The 18,414-nt window shown below is 40.4% G+C and overlaps 2 protein-coding genes across 2 annotated transcripts; both read left to right on the top strand.

Moving 5' to 3' along the window:
- Nucleotides 1-106: 106 nt before the first annotated feature.
- LOC131235435 (lupeol synthase 1-like) lies at nucleotides 107-1,526 on the top strand. Its single transcript, XM_058232624.1, has 3 exons — nucleotides 107-332; nucleotides 432-530; nucleotides 1,121-1,526. Exons 1-3 carry the CDS (start codon nucleotides 183-185, stop codon nucleotides 1,346-1,348), a joined length of 477 nt encoding a protein of 158 aa, XP_058088607.1. The 5' UTR covers nucleotides 107-182; the 3' UTR covers nucleotides 1,349-1,526.
- Nucleotides 617-2,051, top strand: LOC131235436 (kinesin-like protein KIN-12D). Its single transcript, XM_058232625.1, has 3 exons — nucleotides 617-1,039; nucleotides 1,613-1,717; nucleotides 1,823-2,051. Exons 2-3 carry the CDS (start codon nucleotides 1,613-1,615, stop codon nucleotides 1,991-1,993), a joined length of 276 nt encoding a protein of 91 aa, XP_058088608.1. The 5' UTR covers nucleotides 617-1,039; the 3' UTR covers nucleotides 1,994-2,051.
- The last annotated feature ends 16,363 nt before the right edge of the window (nucleotides 2,052-18,414 follow it).

The following is an 18,414-nucleotide window of genomic DNA, read 5'->3' on the forward strand; positions in this document are numbered from 1 at the left end:
TAATCTCAACTAGCCTTCTTGGGGAATTTGGTCCAACTCTTAAGAAAGCGCATGAGTACATAAAGAATTCACAGGTTTCATTATATTACTTTGGGAGCAGTAGTTTTTTACTCTCTCAGTAAATTTTTTAAAATCAAGTTGTTTTCGGATATCTTGACCGTGGTCCTCCCCTACTTTTTCCTATGACCTGTTCCACTTTGTTTTTGAAGGTTTTGGAAGACTGCCCTGGTGATCTTAGTTTCTGGTATTGTCACATTTCTAAAGGTGCATGGCCTTTCTCAACTAGAGATCATGGATGGCCCATATCAGATTGCACTGCAGAAGGTTTAAAGGTAATTAAACACTCTTGTGTATCTGATTGATTAGGTGCATGCTTCACTCTTGTGCAGGCTTCACATTTCTAAAGGTGCATGGCCTTTCTGCTTGTGCAGGCTTCACTCTTGTTGTCGCAGATTCCATCAAAAACTGTTGGTGAACCAATTGATGCAAACAGATTGTACGACGCAGTGAATGTCATTCTTTCACTACAGGTCTCTCTCTCTCTCTCTCTCTCTCACCCACCCACCCACCCACCCACACACACACACCCACCCACCCACACACACACACCCACCCACCCACCCACAGAAGCAAACTAATCCGTTACGATTGTCCCATTGGGGTGATTTTTGGGTGTGGCCCATCCAGCATTGGAATCATCAGATCAACAGTGTGGATCACCAAATGTCAGGGCCCATCCTCAGGTCGTGTATCATGTAGTTCCTTGCCAAGATGTTTTTCTGATGAAAGCTAGTTAATTCCATGGATTGTTTAAATATTTTAAGTTTTTCAATTGTCTCCTTACTTTCAAAGCTATTTTAATTCTACACAGGTTTATATGTTTAATTCCATGCATTGTTTAAATATTTTAAGTCTATTTCATTGTCTCCTTACTTTCAAAGCTATTTTAATTCCACACAGGTTTAAATGTTTTAAGTTTTAGTTTCAGCATGGAGATCTGTATAGGAAGAAATGAGAGCGATTTTCAGTTGTTTGATGAGTATGAATCAATTTTTCAATTGCTGAGAGCTCAATTCTTATGTATTTTTTTTTTTAAATGTGGGTTCTATATGGGTTGTAGGAATTCGGATGCCAAGAAGACATGATGTTCTGTGGTGTGTTTGATGGCCATGGCCCTTGGGGACACTATGTAGCAAAAAGGGTCAGAGAATCGCTGCCATCATCTCTGCTTTGCAATTGGCAGGAGACTCTTGCTATGAGCTCAATTACATCAGAATTCCTTTTGGAATCTGATAAAATGCTTAATCGATTTGACATTTGGAAGGAATCCTATTTGAGAACTTATTGAAATGAGTGATTCACTTGGGCAAATGAATCATAACCTTGAAGGTTTGAAGAGTGATCTGAATGAAGTTACTAAGGGAAGGGATTGCCTTGATTCTGAGGTACTTGTCTTGAAAGAGCAGCTAGAAATGGCACAAGCTGTTGCTAAAGAAAATGAAGCAATTGCTACAGAATCTCTTGCTGATTCTTTTTATCATTACCTTATTTCTGATTTTTTTCCCCTACTTGTGTCATGTTTGATTCTTAATGTTTTCCCTTTCGATCTCAGATGGCTGAGGCAAGGAAGAACTATGCTGAAGAAGAGGAGGAGGTGAAGCTGTTAGAGAAGTCTGTGGAAGAGCTAGAATATCCCATAAATGTATTGGAAAACAAGGTCAGCTCATCAATGGTTACTGGGATATATTCAGAACGTTTCCTGCATTAGCTTTAATTCACTTAAAAGTTTTCTTAAGTAGCTTTTACTTTCCATTTCTTTTAGGGGGAGCTTGTCAAAGGAGAGGTTGAAAGGCAACGGTTGCAGAGAGAGGAGCTAAAAGGGGACCCTACTGAAACAGTTCATGTGGAAGGCTATGTGGCAGTTCATGTGCATTTGTATTTTGTTTTGAAGACTTTAAATAGACCATTAATTGTTTTGTTGATATTGTGCTGATTGTTGTCTTGATGAATGTTAAATGGGTGAAATATGCACAGGTTCAATCATTTGTTAATTATGATATTGTTAGCTTTGGTTGATAGAGAAGTGAGGTTAAAAACCGAATTTAGCCTCGGTTGATGCCAACAAAGGCTAAATCTATCTTTAGTCTCAGTTTTGCCTCAATTACCTAAACTGAGACTACAACTCCCGTGGTTAAAGGCTTTAGCCTCGGTTGTTAAGAACCGAGGTTAAAAATAGATTTAACTTCAATTGGAGGCAACTGAGGCTAAAATTTAGATTTAGTCTCAGTTGGAAACAATGGAGGGTAAAATTTTGATTTAGCCTCATTTCGAGAAAACTGAAGCTAAAAAGGTTCTTTTAGCCTCACTTGAAGAACCGAGGCTATAAAAGTCATTTTAGCCTCAGTTGCTAAAACTGAGGCTAAAGCCTTTAGCCACGGGGGTTTCAACCTCAGTTTGGATAACTGAGGCAAAACTGAGGCTAAAGGCTTTAGCCTCAGTTTTTAACCTTTTTAGCCTCAATTTTGAAATGAGGCTAAAGCCCCCTTTTCTTGTAGTGAAAGTTCCACCGAGGCCATGACAATCTGAAAGTGATTCATGTTAGGAAAAGATTGAATAGGTGGTTTGTCGCTTCCAAGGTATTCAATAATGGTAATGGCCAGCATAATAGGTGGTTGTTGAACCGTTTTATGGGCTGTAATGGTCGATTTTTTATTTTTTATTTTTTAAATAGCTATTTCATTACCTTATTTCATCAGTAGCTAATCTAATTTTGGCTATTTACTATATATTTAGTTCACTTTCTTATTAAGGACTAATGAGCATCCAAACACATTAATATTTAGTCCAACTTCATATTCAAGCCAATTTTTTGAATCTCGTGAATGTGATTCTTATTAAACAATCATATGAATTATTTTTTAAATGACTATTAGGTGTAAGATTCAAAAAAATAAAAATAAAAAATCTAGCAACGGACTCAAATCCGTCACTAATATTTTTAATGACGAATAATTCGGGTGGGTTTTTTCGAATTTCAGTGACGGATTTTTTATTTTTGCAACAGACCTTATTCGTCGCAGATTAAATGATGGATTTTATCTGTCGGGAAAAAAATGACCTAGTAAACAATGACGGACTAAGCGATGGATGAAATCCGTCATTTATTTAGTTTTACGACGAATTTGGTCCATCGCAAATCTGCGATTTTGGCATAGCGATGATTCAGTTTATATTTTCTTGATGCAAGTACTATGTTGGAAATCCCTCCTTTAGTGATCGATTAAATATCGTGGATGTAATGCGTTTTCGGTAGCGGCCCTGGGGCGACGCATAAATCCATGTTCTCAAGTGAGAGTGCAACAGCTGATGTGTATAAATCGTTCTATATACATGACACATCAGTTTGGGGAACTGGATGTCGCTTAGTCGCTCCTTTTTCGGTTATGGGAGTTAGATGTTGCTTAGTCACTCCAATCTGATTTTTCTTGGGGAACTAGATGTCGCTTAGTCGTTCCTTTTCTAGTTTTTGGGGGTATGTTGTCGCTTTAGTTGCTCCAATCCAGGTTGTGAGATTCACCTAGTTATGTGTAATGTTTGTCTTCGGACAACCGCGTAAAACCATGTTAAACGCGGGACATGCCGGTGAATATCCGTAGTATGGGATGCGGGTTGAGTCAGATGACTTTAATCATGATCCACATTGTGCCGATCGCTGAGAGTGATACACTACATATACTTTGCTAGGCATGTATCTCATATAGATTGCTTGTGCATTGATACCTCTTGTAGTATGAAGTACTTGACGTATCAAAAAATTTATCTTGCTTTCATGAAAATCATGAACCATCACTATGAGTAGGGCATTGACCCTCTTCCAACTGTACAGTTGATGCAGGTGATGTACAGATTGAAGACTTAGAGAACTACTTCCCTATAGACGATTATACAAAAGAATGAGAACATTGATTTATGATTTAGTTTATACTTCCATTGTGAACTCGATGAATGTAATAAGCTTCCATTAAGAAGGCCTTTGATTATTCTTTTTACTCTGATGAAATATAATCAACACAGTTGATTTTATTCTCATGAATGTTACATTCATGAATGTATCTGGATGTAATCCAAATGAAAAAAATATGGTGTGATTTTCAAAGCATCCCAGTTTTACATTACTAACACCTGATTTTCTCGGGCACGAGTATAAACTCTGGCCGTGAAAATTTGAGATGTTACATTTTTAGCCTAAATTAGAGAAGAATTCAATATGTATAATTGATTGATCTACTATCACCTAAGGGTGCCTTGGATGCTTTTGATTCCCAACAATTGATGTCCAATTATTTCACCAGAGAATCATTCAATCGAATTTATATTCGTGTTGGTTTTTCTTGGTTTGTTGTGTATGTGGCTAGTGGGTCTAATATGATATATATGATATGAAAGATGTTAGCATGTTATCCTTTATGTTTGAGATTATGTATTGTTTCTAGCTGGTGGAATGTGTGGGGCCCACTTAGTTGTGGAACTAGATCCACACTATTGAAAGCATTGTTGTTGGACATTTATACCCTTGGGTTGGCATATTGGTTCACCAAGTGGGACTCACACTTGACCTATACGACCCCATGCCTTGCATGTAGTTCAAGTCCAGGGTGAAAGTCACACTAGGTAGGACGCACTTAGTGATGGGTGAGATGATGATACATGTATGGTAACGTGATAATGATGATTATGAGTTATTGGTTAAAATGATAGATATGATTTAATGGATGGTGAATTATGGCATATGTATTGATGATAGATGAGTAATTATTTATGTTACTTATAACATTTCTTATGTTAATCATGAAGTGAAAATGATCCTCATGGTAATGTTGATGATATTATATATTTATATGCATAATGACAAATGTGTTAATTGACAACCATGCTTGATATCTAAGTGATAATAATGCACGTATTGATTGTCATGATGATATTGTACACAAGATAACTATGCTTGATGCGTGAATAATGATAAATAAATGATGTTGGTAGACGTAAGGATAACCTTATACATGATAGACAACTGTTCACACACCAAGTATAGGGTTGTAATGTAGTAATAATCTCGGTAAGACCGAAGTCGAATCCACAGGGATTGAACTTGTACGTAATCTGAAAGTAACTAGAACTAGAACTATTCGAAGATGTAATTTAAATCTGGAATAATTGAGGAAATAATTGTGATTAAAGTGAGTAAAACTACTTAATGAAATTAAAGGTGGGAACTAAAGTTTCAAGGATCCACTTGTAGAGATAAGGGAGATCTACACTTGATTCATGAACTCAACCGGACTTCGAGTCCCATCTTCATCTAGTTGGAAGATATATCACTAAAACTCAATCTGAACTTCCTTTGATCTAGTTTTTAGGAGATGAGAGGTATGAGAATTATAGTTGATTCCATCACAAAGCCATGCCCTTGAGACAAGTAACCAATAGAATTAAACCAATCCACAACCAATCTGAAAGATGTATGAATGTTAGGAAGGATTCCATCATCCAACCATGCCCAGGAGACGATGGTGAATAACAGGGTTCCTAAATTCATAAACCTTATAACGTTAAGAACATGCTCAAAGCTATTGCAGATCCATTATAATTTAAGTTACAACAAACCGTTAAAAACTGAAAGCATTCCTATTAATCAAATTATAATCAAAGAGAGTTCAAGTAACATGAATCAAAGCTTAGAAGTCAGCCCATCACACTACAGACTTCACCTCTTAGCCCTAACTAAGAGGTTTAGCCAGACATGATCTAGCTAAAAAAACATAAAAGGAAAAGGAAGAAAAAGACTAGAAGAAAGAGGGAGAAAACTCCTTAGCCAGCCATCTCTCTCTCCTTCTCTTCCTTACCCGTCTTGCCTCCATGGCTGCCCCACACGTCCAAAGATGGATGATCCTCTCCTCCTCTTCTCTTCTCCTTTATAGGTGTTGCAGTCGGTGGTTGGAGTCGGTTCACGCAGCAAGAGAACGTGTGTAGCTCTTACGCACCGTGTACAGCAGAAACTGGGGAGGTGCTCGCGTTTAGCCTGAGTTTGGGAGGCTAACCATCCAGATTTATCAAAACTGACTTCTTGGACAAAGTTAGGACCATCATCACAAGAGTTTTGACGGTCTGGATCATCGATTCGATCCCGATCTTAATCATGAATCGGCCCGCAGCGTTCGGATTTCACGGACGCAGGGCGTGCGGAAATCGGGTTGCGCTGATGCTTGGTGGGTCCCACTGTGTCTGTCATATGAGAAATCCACACCGTCTATCAGCTTAGTGACGAAATTTTAGCTGGAGAGGGCTGGTTTTGGATTGCTTCTGACACGGCCCACTTGATTTTCGAATTTGCCGTCCATCCTACGTTTTGACGGTTGAAATCTGATACATACTGCTTCTTGGAAAATTTCCACCCAGGTGAGGGTCATAGCCCCCCTCCGGACATGATGAACGGCTCCAATCATCTAGTTTATGAGATGGGTGGGGCCCATTATTATAAACCTGCGGATCTGTTCCGTTTGTTCTCTCTGCACATGAGATGGCCCGGGTCAACCGCAGTTTAACTGAGCTTAGCGTCCGGTGCAGCGCACTCTCTATAGTGCACATGCATCTTGCATGTGGGGTCCATTGAGGTGTACATGATAAATCTACTCCATTCATCTAGTTCCCCATCCAATTTAAGAGGTTGATACGAAGATCGAAGCATATCCAGATATCAGGTGGGCCCCAAATTAGAGATTTATGGGTTGATCTGTCCATTGGGCCACTTTCACAAGGATCCAATGATTGAAATTTGACATGTACGGTTAATTTAGGGTCCTTAGGCCAGATATAAATTTTCGAGCCAAACGGATGGTGGGAACCCTGTGATCATACATTATGGACAATTTTTAGGCCGTTTAACGTGAGTGGTCTGATTTTCTCAGATCTCTGGTATGTAAATTCTTTGATCTCAGTCCCCTGGAGTCCTTCCCTTGACTTGGTGATTTTGGAGCATTAATTTCATGCTTTTAGTATCCTTTTTCAGTCCAGGCTCCTAAATTCATCTTGCAACACAAACACGATTGAAATAAGGTGTTATAGGGTATCATGCTCGTAAAATCAGGTAATAAATGGAGTCTAATATGCAATATTTGACCCTCAACAACAACTAATGCCTAGGGCATGTATAATGACAGTATTAGACAATAGCCATGATATTGATGATGCATGTGAATCCCTATATGTTATATACTCAATGCACATGATTGCATGATACATGTTATGAGGATAAATTTGATGGTGAATGATGTCTATGAAAATGATGATACATGTTAGAACTTGTGTACCACCATAACCTATGCACCTTATGTATGTGCATGTTATAGGAGCCCTGGTGGCCATTTGTTAAGTATTCACAAGAGGTATGGGGCCTCAATGTGCTATTGAAGACACTTAAATATATGGACCCTCACATCACGTTCGCTATTCTTGTGTTTAGTCTGATTATTGTTTATATCCGATAGTCATGCTAGAAGGACACATTGAGAATATGCTTAATATGACATCATAATACATGCCCATACGCATCATTTGCATGCTTGTTATGAGGAGTGATTGATCATCACACGTGCCATTGGGCTGGTTGTTTTTGGCACTCCCTAAGAGACAGAATTGCCTCACATAGCGGGTGGTATGTGTAAGATTACTGCATGACTGGATAGTGTGACTCATACATCTTGCATTTGTGTGACATGATTACTATACGCCCTAACGACATCAGGGCCATAGCCTCCAAGGCATATTGTGGATGGCGGGATTGGACACCGAAAATATTTTGGTTCTAGACATAGGGTGCCATAGATATCCCTGGGTAAAAGTCCCTAAACCCTTATGGTACTAGGAGGTTGCTCCAACGTCGGGACCGAGTGGATACATGAGTGCCCATGTGGCGATAACTAGGAGGCCGCGTCTCCCACTGTGTTGTGCTGGTTGGAAGGGGGTGTGACCTTACGTGCTTGGAGAGAATAGCTAGGTTGACTCTGATAAGCTCGAGTAATGAGTCCGCTATCGACGTGCCAAATAGACATTGACAGACTATTGGTCAGGCAGATAGTGAGGTCTCTTACACTCACATTGGACTATGCACCTGGGGGAGGGGTAATCAATGTGTAGTGTACTAGACCCCGATGATTGTCCAGAGAGGAACTGTACTGATATGTGGATCTTGATGAGGACTAGCATGCTTGCATTGTATCTTGCATATGACATTGGCCACGTAGGCCTTGCACCACATAGTCTTGGTATGGCTGATAGCAGTGTATTAGACCCCGGTGATATCTTAGAGATGTACGGTACTGATATTGTGACGCCCTGTCACTGTTGCACATGTGGGTGGGCACACGTGGACAAATGCTAATGTGGGCGGGGCCTAAGGGCCTGGGCGAGCTACCAGTGGTTGGTAGGATACTGTGCTAGTAGGCTACTGTGCATATAGTGGGGTGAAACCTTGTCCCACATCAGAAGCGTTGTGGTGGTTATATGTGGACTTACTGAGTAGGAATTGCATACTCAACATCTGACTCATTCATTCATTCATTCACTATCCACTTGGGCTAGTGGTGCGCAACTAAATCATTATGTGAACCTTTGTTATGACCATGATTTTGGTTGAGTACCTAACCAACCTGAGATCAGGAGTTTACCACATATTCTTGGATTCGTCAGGATTTGCATATTGCATTGCATCCTTAGCATATGACATTTGGTTTATTACATCCTTATACTTGAGCGATTACACGTCAGCCTTGTCATTGCCCTTCCATCGTATTCCATATAGGAGAAAATGGAATTTGATTATCTTATTCATGAAGATTGGCTATTTTAATGATTCATTATTGCCTACTGAGTGACATGCCTATTATTGATGTCATGTTTATGATAACCTGTATGGTTATACGATATGCTTGATTGATAACCTACTCACCTATGATAACATGAATAGTTGATAACATACCTATATTTGTTTTAGATGTCTTTACGAGAGTGCCTGATAAGACGTGTTTTACTTTCGGCACGCAGTAGACGTACGAGTTATGGTTTGTTCATACGTATGACTTACACCTTTTCAGGATGCATACAAGAGCTATTGGAGTTTGTTATTGTTTCCTTCATACTGTTGAGCTGGTGTACCATATTATGTGTGACATGTCAAACAGGTTTGTCTCTTCGATATGCATTGATATCATGTACAAAATGTGCAACTGCTTAAACAAATTAACCATTAAAAAAAAATCACACTGAAAATCCTCCTTGTAGGACCCCACAATCAGAATCTGGCACATGGGTGTCAAGAGCCGAGAATGGGATACTACGGAGGCTGTCAAGGCCGGATTCAGCGATCGAGAATTTTATGAGCTCAGTTTTCAAGTTTGGGGCGTGACGTCGCCTACTCCTGATCGCAGCTAATTTTACTTTCTCTGGTACTTTTTGTATTAGTGATCGTGTATCGTTAATGTAGTCCATCGCAAATCTGTTGGGTGTGAAGTAGACAACCACGTTAGTCGGGAGAAATGTCATTGCTATTATATAAGGACGAAATACCTGGTATTCAAAACACAATATCAGTTACTTTAATTAAATAAAATTGTACTTTCTTTTAGAGATGAAGGGGAGGATGTTCCCATTAAGAGTCGTCATTTTGGCATCTGTAAATGCCAAACAATGATGAAAATCCTCTAAATAGTTTTTAAGTTATTATTAAATAATAAGAATATTCCCCAGCAGAGTCGCCATTTTGTTTCAACGAGAAACAAATGTGTTCTGATAGGGGAGATCCTAGCAAATGATAACAAAGAAAGAATAAAAAGACAATCATCACAAAGTATTTTATTCATTCTGAGTTTCGATTACATCCTCATATTTCCCTTGATTTCAAAATAGATTACAATGAATTAGTACAATGATGCTAAAAGAAATAATCCAATGGCAATTTTGGCGTGTTTGGCATCTGTCAGAGTAACAGAGAGGTCATGCAGGCTTGACTCTTATTCTATATCAATATACATATAATATATACACATAGAGATAAGTCATGAACGAATCTTGTCAAGACATGCAATAAGGCCACTAAAATTTCCATTAATATGATCATTGAAGAGCATCAACATGGAGAGGAGTCCATTGTGCAGGTGACCTAGTCGCATGGTAGGTCTGTTTGTATGGATGGACCTAGTCCCTATTTTCTGTCTCTCTTTCTTCTTTATCTCTCATTCTCCTTACTCCAAGACTGTTGAGGAGGTGTTGCACAAGTGGGCTAGTTGCGCGGGTGGACTGGTCCCCTATTTTCTCTCCATTCTCTCTACTCCAAACTTTTTTATCCTCCCAAATTGAGGAAGAGAGAGGAGTATTTATAGGCAACCCACGCTTCCATGTAATAGAACAAGACATGCATTGACTAGTGCGCACAACAGAGTGAGTGTGCAATGGTTTTGGGCGTGCAACAAGGTGAAGTTAGGCAGGGGTAGCTGGCGACTAATCAGGGAATCCAGGGAGAGAGAGGTTGCGCACAACAAGTATTTCAAGGAGAGTGAGGGTGCGTGCAACAAGTATGGCAATTTGGGAAGATGAATGTGCAATGGGGTTTTTCGACAAGGGAGATGAACGTGCAATGACACCTCCAAGCTGGGAGATTTGGAGTATTTTTTGTGCCCCAACACTTAAATAAATTAAGATTTAGGTTTATTTTTAGATTTTCAATTTAAATTAGAATTATTGTAAAATTATGAGAATTTCAATGTTTTGGATATACTTTTTTAGATTTCATACATCATATTGCATATTTTCTCTCTACATGAAGCATTGGTCATGTGTGGACCAGTTATGATGATTAGAATTTTCTTTTAAACTTTTAGTTGATGATTTATGTATGTCACACGAATTATAGATTCGACCAGAAAAGAATGATTGTGGGATATTTTGAAAATATTTTATTAATATATTATTAGAATTATGTATCATTAGGATTGTATTTGGAACACTGGAAAACAAGTGAAACAATTAATTCTCCTGGATTGAAATGCTTAAAGCATAAATAGGTGGGGCAATCTAGACCATTGAGTTGAAAGTCCTTAAATGCCAATTGGTACCTCTTAGGCCAAATGGACGAGCATATTTGGATTGCCAAAGACCATTGTAAGGCTAGGTATAGTACTAGTTTGACAAACCAAAGTTAGGTGGGTCAGTATGTCAAGATTACAAAAGACTACTACAAAATCGAGTGTTGTATTTGGCGAGAGTGTTGGCCAACTGGTGTAAACTAGGCCCCATTGTACAAAAAGTTGAACCGTATTGATTATTGTTGCTTATTTAATATCATGTTTCATTCATGCTTTACTTCATATGCATTCGCATTAACATCTAACTTATTTGGTCTTTATCTTCTGGAATTGCATAAAGTTTTATCTTACTTTAAATGAATACTCTTTATCTAGATTAGCCATGTTTTAAATTTTGTGATGAAATCTACTCATTAGGCTTTGTAACTTATCATTTTAAGATTTCAAATTTTAAGAATAAGATCTCAAGGAGATGCTTAAAGAGAATGCTTTATCTTTAGTTTCTTTTGAGTTTTTTAAATTCGTAGTAACAAACCTTAAATAAAAGCTTCAATTATGGTGGTAATTGGATATGCTAATACATAAACATGGTGATAAATTTAATAGATGAGATGCGAATGTTTTATTTTTAGTTTATTATTGCTTTTTGTTTAGTTTTGAGATGGTTAATGGAAATCATGTGATAATGTATGTGTGAATTACGGAATATAAATGTGTAATATATAAATCATGCTTTCGAGTATGAGATCAAGATTGGATATGTAAGACTCGTATCCTAGACCGTACCGTTCCTTAGACTCCCGCGATCCTACTTGTCGAATTCCGGAACCCCGCGACCTGTAATCGGCATTTGTGTGCGACCCTGAGTCGCATCTTATATATCTAAGTCGACTCGACCTAAGACTTGTACCCTAACGAACGCGCCGTCGCTGCGGTTCCAACATTGCGTCTCCCACATTGATGCGATACCTAGGCCAGGAGTCGTGGGCCCGTGTTTGTTTCGAGAAAAATGCTGCATGTTGCAAATCCCAAGAGAATCTCTACAACCCATCAAATCAATCACATCAATTAAATCAAGTATCACCCATCACTCACCCTTACCTCTCTCTTCACTAAGTCAAAGCAACCGATGCTTAGCCCATTCCTCTCATCCCAAAAGTCGATGAGACCCATGCTTCCCAAGTCATACACACCACTCCTCTCCCTCTCTCATTTCTCACTTCATCCCAAGCAATCCAAGAGAGAGGAATGTCCAAGCATTTTAAGGGAGAAGGAGAAGCTAGGTGTGGCCCACTTCTTACCTCCCTCAATCATTACCATCCAACCCTTAAATTCTCATCATCCTCCATCAAAGAGGAAGCTTAGGAGCTCGGGAGATCAAGGAGCCAAGAAGAGTGAAATCGGTGAGTGTTTTTTAGGCTTGGATTTGTGTTTTGATGATGGGCCAAGTGGGGCCTACCGATTGATGGTATGGATCCCATTTGGGACCCATCTTGATGTATGTATTGTAATCCTAAGAGGGCTCATAGTGGCGGAGCCCTCCACATGTTTTTCTCTCTCCTTCTTTCTCTCTCCTTTTGTATTTGATGGCCCACCTTGATGTATGATCTACGCCATCCAACTAAGTGGACTAAACCAGGCCCACGTTGCAACCACCTTGCTGCTCGTTTGGGTAACCCCTGTTTTGAAGGGAAACAAAAACATTGGCTTAGTCCAACACGTGTGGGCCACCCGTGTGGGACCACCATGATGTATGTGATTTATTCACACCATTGATGTATGTATTTGACATCCAGGTCGTCTGGGGCCTGGATGCTGGACTATATATATATGTATGTATATATGTATATGTGGTGGGACCCACCTACCATGTGAGCAGATTGGTTGGTGCATCTCACATCAGCTACATAGTTGTTGTAACTGACGTCAGCAAGCTGTGTGGACCTGATCGTATGGCATGTGTTATATTTAAGCCATCCATTTGATGGCTGGCCCAGCAGCCATTGCTGGTTGTTGAAGTCAATAGTTCTGGGGCTTCATCATGGTGTATGTGTCTTATCTACACTGTTCATTTGTGGGACCCGCCCACTGATGTATGTGTTGCTCCCACACTGTCTAGCAAAGGATGGTGCTGGGGCACCAAGATGTATGGATTTTATCACGCTGTCCGTCCGTTTTTCCTAGCAGTAAGTGGGGTCCACCCTAATGTATTTACTCTATATACACATCGTCTAGCGTGGACGGTGTGACCCACCTGATATATGGGTTTTACCCTCACCATCAAGGGGACGGTGGGAATTCCCCTAGCTCGTGTGGCCCACTGGATGTGGAACCACCATGATTTATGTATTTGATCTACATCGTCCAAACGGTGGGGGCCTCACATGATGTAAGTGTAGCACCCACACCGTCCAGCGTGGGGCCTACTTCGAGGAATGTGTTGTATCCATACCATCCTATCATGGTAGAGCTCATTTTGTGGCTTTACAAAGAGAATGAGATAGATTTAAAATTCAAGTGAGACCCACCATTATGTATTTCATCCACGCTGTCCAGTAGTCGTGGGTCCCAACATGATGTATGTATTGTAACCTGCACCGTTCAGCCATGGACAGTGGGACTCACATGATGAATGTGTTTCATATCCATGCCATTCGTTTGTGTTGTTGGACGTAGGACTCACCTGCTATACACGAAGGGCCCACCTGCTGTATATGCAGGGCCCATTGTGGCCGTATGAGAGGCCCATTATGGCCGTATGAGAGGCCTATTATTGCCGTATGTGAGGCCCATTGTGGTCGTATGTGTGATGCCAACTTGATGTACATGAAGCTCATGAGATGCGGCCCACTTGATGTATATGAGGCCCATTGTTGTGGCCCATCTTGATGTACATGAGGCCCATTGTTGCGGCCCATCTTGATGTATATGAGGCCCATTATTGTGGCCCATGTGATGCGGCCCACTTGATGTATAAAAGGCCATTGTTATGGCCCATTGAGATGTATATGAGGCCCTGAGATGTGGCCCATTGTGATGTATATGCAGCCCATATTTGAGGCTTATAGTGATGTGTATTAGGCACATGTGATGCAGCTCACGTGATATATATCAGGTCCATGTGATGTGGGCCATTGTGATGTGTATTAAGCCCATGAGATGTGGCCCATTGTGATGTGTAAGGCCCATGTAATATGGCCCATTGTGATGTATATTGGGCTCCTATGTGAGGCGCATTATTTAGCATGTGAGTTCATGAGCCCTACTATATGTTTAGCCCTATGAGGGCCACTCCTTGGGAGCAATATTAGTTGAATGTCCACATTGATGGGCAATGATGGCTAAATGTCTACATCGTGACGTTCCTTAGACCTCGTTAGGCCCATTCTAGATATGAGTAGGCTGTCTAGGCTCATCCTTGATATGAGGAGAGTACATCATCATTATATAACATGCTTAGTATAGCTCCACGATCCATGCCCATGCGCATCATATGTATGCTTGATATGAGGAGTGATTGATCATAACACATGCCATTGGGTGGATTATTATGAGACTCCCTGAGAAACGGAGTTGCCCCACATGAGCGCGCAGTACACGCAGGTTTGATGCATGACTGGATGGTATGACTCATGTATCTCGCATTTTGGGATATGACTACTGTACGCCCTCGTGATATTAGGGCCATAGCTTCCACAGGCATATCGTGGATGGCCAAATGGCACACCAAAAATCTTTTTCTACATAGGGTGTTATAAATGTCCCTGTGTGAAAGTCTCTAAACCTTCGTGGCCAGGAGACGCTCCAATGTTTAGACTGAGTGGATACATGAGCGCCCGAGTGCCGAATATCAATAGGCCGCCTCCCATTATGTCATGGTCGATTGGAAGGGGGTGTGGCCTTACCCGCCCAAGGGTAGGAGGCATAGTTAGGTTGAGTTTGACCAGCTCATAAATGGTCCACTATCGACGTATCGAGTAGATATTGGTTAACTACTGACCAGGCGGATAGTGAGGTCTCTTCCACTTGCATGGTTTCGCATCTAATGGGCGGTGATCTGTGTAGATTGTACTAGACCCCGGTGATGATCTCAGAGATGTACAGTACTGATATGTGGACTTATTGAGTAGGAGTTGCATACTCAGCATTTTACTCATTGATTCATTCATTTACTATCCACTCGGGCTGGTGGTGCATAACTAATTGTTGTGTACCTTCGTAATGGCCAGGATTTTGGTTGGGGCATGTGACTAACCTGAGATCAAGAGCTTACCACATTGAGTCTGGCTATCCAAATTTAGGTATGAGACTGGTTTGGATAAAAGTGCCTTATGATGGACCTCACAACTTGCGATACTACATACTATCATCCCGACTTCACACTCTAGCTTGGTCATTTCATTCGTACCTCATATTGCATTACATCTGCGGTATATGGTATTTTGGGTTGTTATGTTTCTGCATTTATATGGCCTAGATACAACTGACAGTATTCGTGGATCGTCAAGATTTGTATATTGCATTGTATCCTCAATATATGATATTTGGCTTACTATGTCTCCGTATTGCATAGCTGATCTACATTGCTTCCTCAGTATATGATATTGGCTTATTATGTTTTTGTATTACATAGCTTAGATAAGGCTGATGGTATTTATGGACTTACCAGCATGTTTCCGCATTGCTTTGATATTACATACTTGGAACTTACCTTGCGCACGCACTTACACCCTCTAAGCTTTCTATAAGCTTATGCACAATAGATGTGTGCAAGTGGCATTAGGTCGCAGCAGCGTTGAGCTTGGAGTGTCCAGCTATCTTCTGGAGCTTGATTATCGATATATGTATTTTCCTTTCAGCACTGTATTCAACTGTTTATATTAGTAGATATGTGATGATGATGTTGCCTTTGTAATTTGGGTAAACTTGTGGTTATGCTTCTTGCAAGATAAATGTACGTTGGAAAATCCTCTTTGTAGGATCCTAGGATCGGAATCTGGTGTATGGGCGCTGAAAGCCAAGAATGGGGTACTACGGAGGTTGTCGGCATCGGATTCGGCGATCAGGAATTTTATGAGCCCGGTTTCCGAGTTTGGGGCGTGACAGGATATACCCAGGTGTCAGATTTTAGGGCGTAATAGTTTGTAATACACTTCTTTTCTAAATCAATAAAAGGCTCTTACCATGAGATATTTGTGGGACTTAATCTATATGCGGAATAGGCCCACGGATCTGTCTGTGCATGGGACATGGCGATCAGGGGTTCAGATAGCTTACCTAGCTGAGACGCCGCCATGGAAGCCGGATAAGAACACCAGAATACCAGAATTCCTTTAGAGCTTAGGATCTTCCTCTCCTTCACACCCTTTCTGCAAATCAGTAGATGGGACTCGAATTTCTGCTGTGGTGTAGGATTGGGGACCCAGCTCTCTTTTATAGAATCTGTGGAGAGAGAGTTTGAAACCCATCACAACTCTCTCTCCCACGCTCCACATTATAGCATCCTAGTGTAACTCAAATTGCTGTCTGCGTAAGACAGCTATAGCATCCCAGCCCTAGTACGCAGAGCTGCGCAGATAGACTGCGCAGCGCATCACCTGAAGTGGGGCCCACTGTTCTACTCAATCATCCAGTCCAACTGAATGACAATCCAGACCGTTGATCAGTAAGGCCCACTAAACAGAGTTCTTACATTCTCCCACTTGGGCCTCATTGAGCAACGTCAATGATGGTCATATAGAATAATTTTGAAAACAAGTTTTGATCCTTTAAGAAAATATCTAAATGGTTAACCAATGAAACAGTTGGACAGTATGAGTAATGCTATTCAATCTGGTCCATTAAGACAGTCAGTATCGAAACGCGGTAGTCATCACAACATTTAATTTAGGTGAAGTGAGTCTAAGCGCGATCACAAATACTTTCAATCTTAACAACATAGATCAGGAACTAGGCAATGCGGTATAAGGATTATATACTTTAGTGTGATAATATGTGCCTATCCTTAAGAGGTCCTGAAGCTTTTTCATGTCTCCAACGAGACACAACTGTAGTTCCACTTATTCAAAATTTGCGCATATATATAAATAAGCAGAAATAAATCTTTATATCAAAATCATCCAAACAAACTGTATAAAACGAGATCTCTAAGTGTCTGTGAAAATCAAAGTACGCTCAACTCCCACTAACTGAAAACATCTGTGGGATCAATGACTCCCATGGATGTTACATGCTCCTGAAATGGTGTGATAGGGAGCCCTTTAGTGAGCGGATCTGCAATCATCTGCTTAGTGCCGATGAATTCTACGGACACTTGATGATTCTGAACCCTTTCCTTTACAACAAGATACTTGATGTCGATATGCCTCGACCTTGACGAATGCTTGTTGTTACTAGAGAAGGAAATAGCAGTCGAATTATCGTAAAATATTCTCAATGGTTTCGGGATATGCTCCAATACCTGCAAACCTGAGAAGAAACTTTGTAACCATAATGCCTGATTAGATGCCTCGTGACAGACAATAAATTCAGCTTTCATGGTGGATGAGGCTATGGTAGATTGTTTCACGCTTTTCCAAGACACAGCTCCTCCAATCATCATGAAGATATATCCTGAGTTAGACTTCTTAGTGTCAACGCAGCCAGTAAAATCTGCATCTGAGTATCCAATCAACTCCAGTTGATCAGATCTTCTATATGTGAGTTCGAAGTCTTTCGTTCTCTGTAGATACCGTAATACTTTCTTTGCAGCTATCCAATGTTGCATTCCTGGATTAGATAGGTATCTTCCCAAAATTTTAGTGACAAGGGCAATGTCCAGTTGTGTACAAACTTGAGCATACATGATGTTCCGTATTACTGATGCGTACGAAAATTCTTTTATTTGATTCTTTTCTAAGATCTGCGGTGCACAAGACATAGACCAAATTTGTCACCCTTCATAATGGGCGACTTTCTTGAAGCACAATTTTGCATGCCATACCTTTCGAGTACCCTAGTAATATAGGCCCTCTGTGACAAGCTGAGCAGTCCAAGTGTTCTGTCACGGCGAATCTCAATGCCAATGACGTAAGAAGCTTCACCAAGGTCTTTCATTTCAAACCTTTGAGATAAAAATTTCTTGGTGTCGCTCAACATCCTGGTATCACTGCTAGCTAACAGAATGTCATCAACATACAAAATCATCATAACGAACTTACTCCCACTGGTTTTAATGTAGATGCATTCATCTGCAGTGTTTTCTACAAAGCCATATGAAGAAATTACTTCATGAAACTTA

The sequence above is a fragment of the Magnolia sinica genome, chromosome 19 (assembly GCF_029962835.1).
Source record: "Magnolia sinica isolate HGM2019 chromosome 19, MsV1, whole genome shotgun sequence".
Lineage (NCBI taxonomy): Eukaryota > Viridiplantae > Streptophyta > Magnoliopsida > Magnoliales > Magnoliaceae > Magnolia > Magnolia sinica.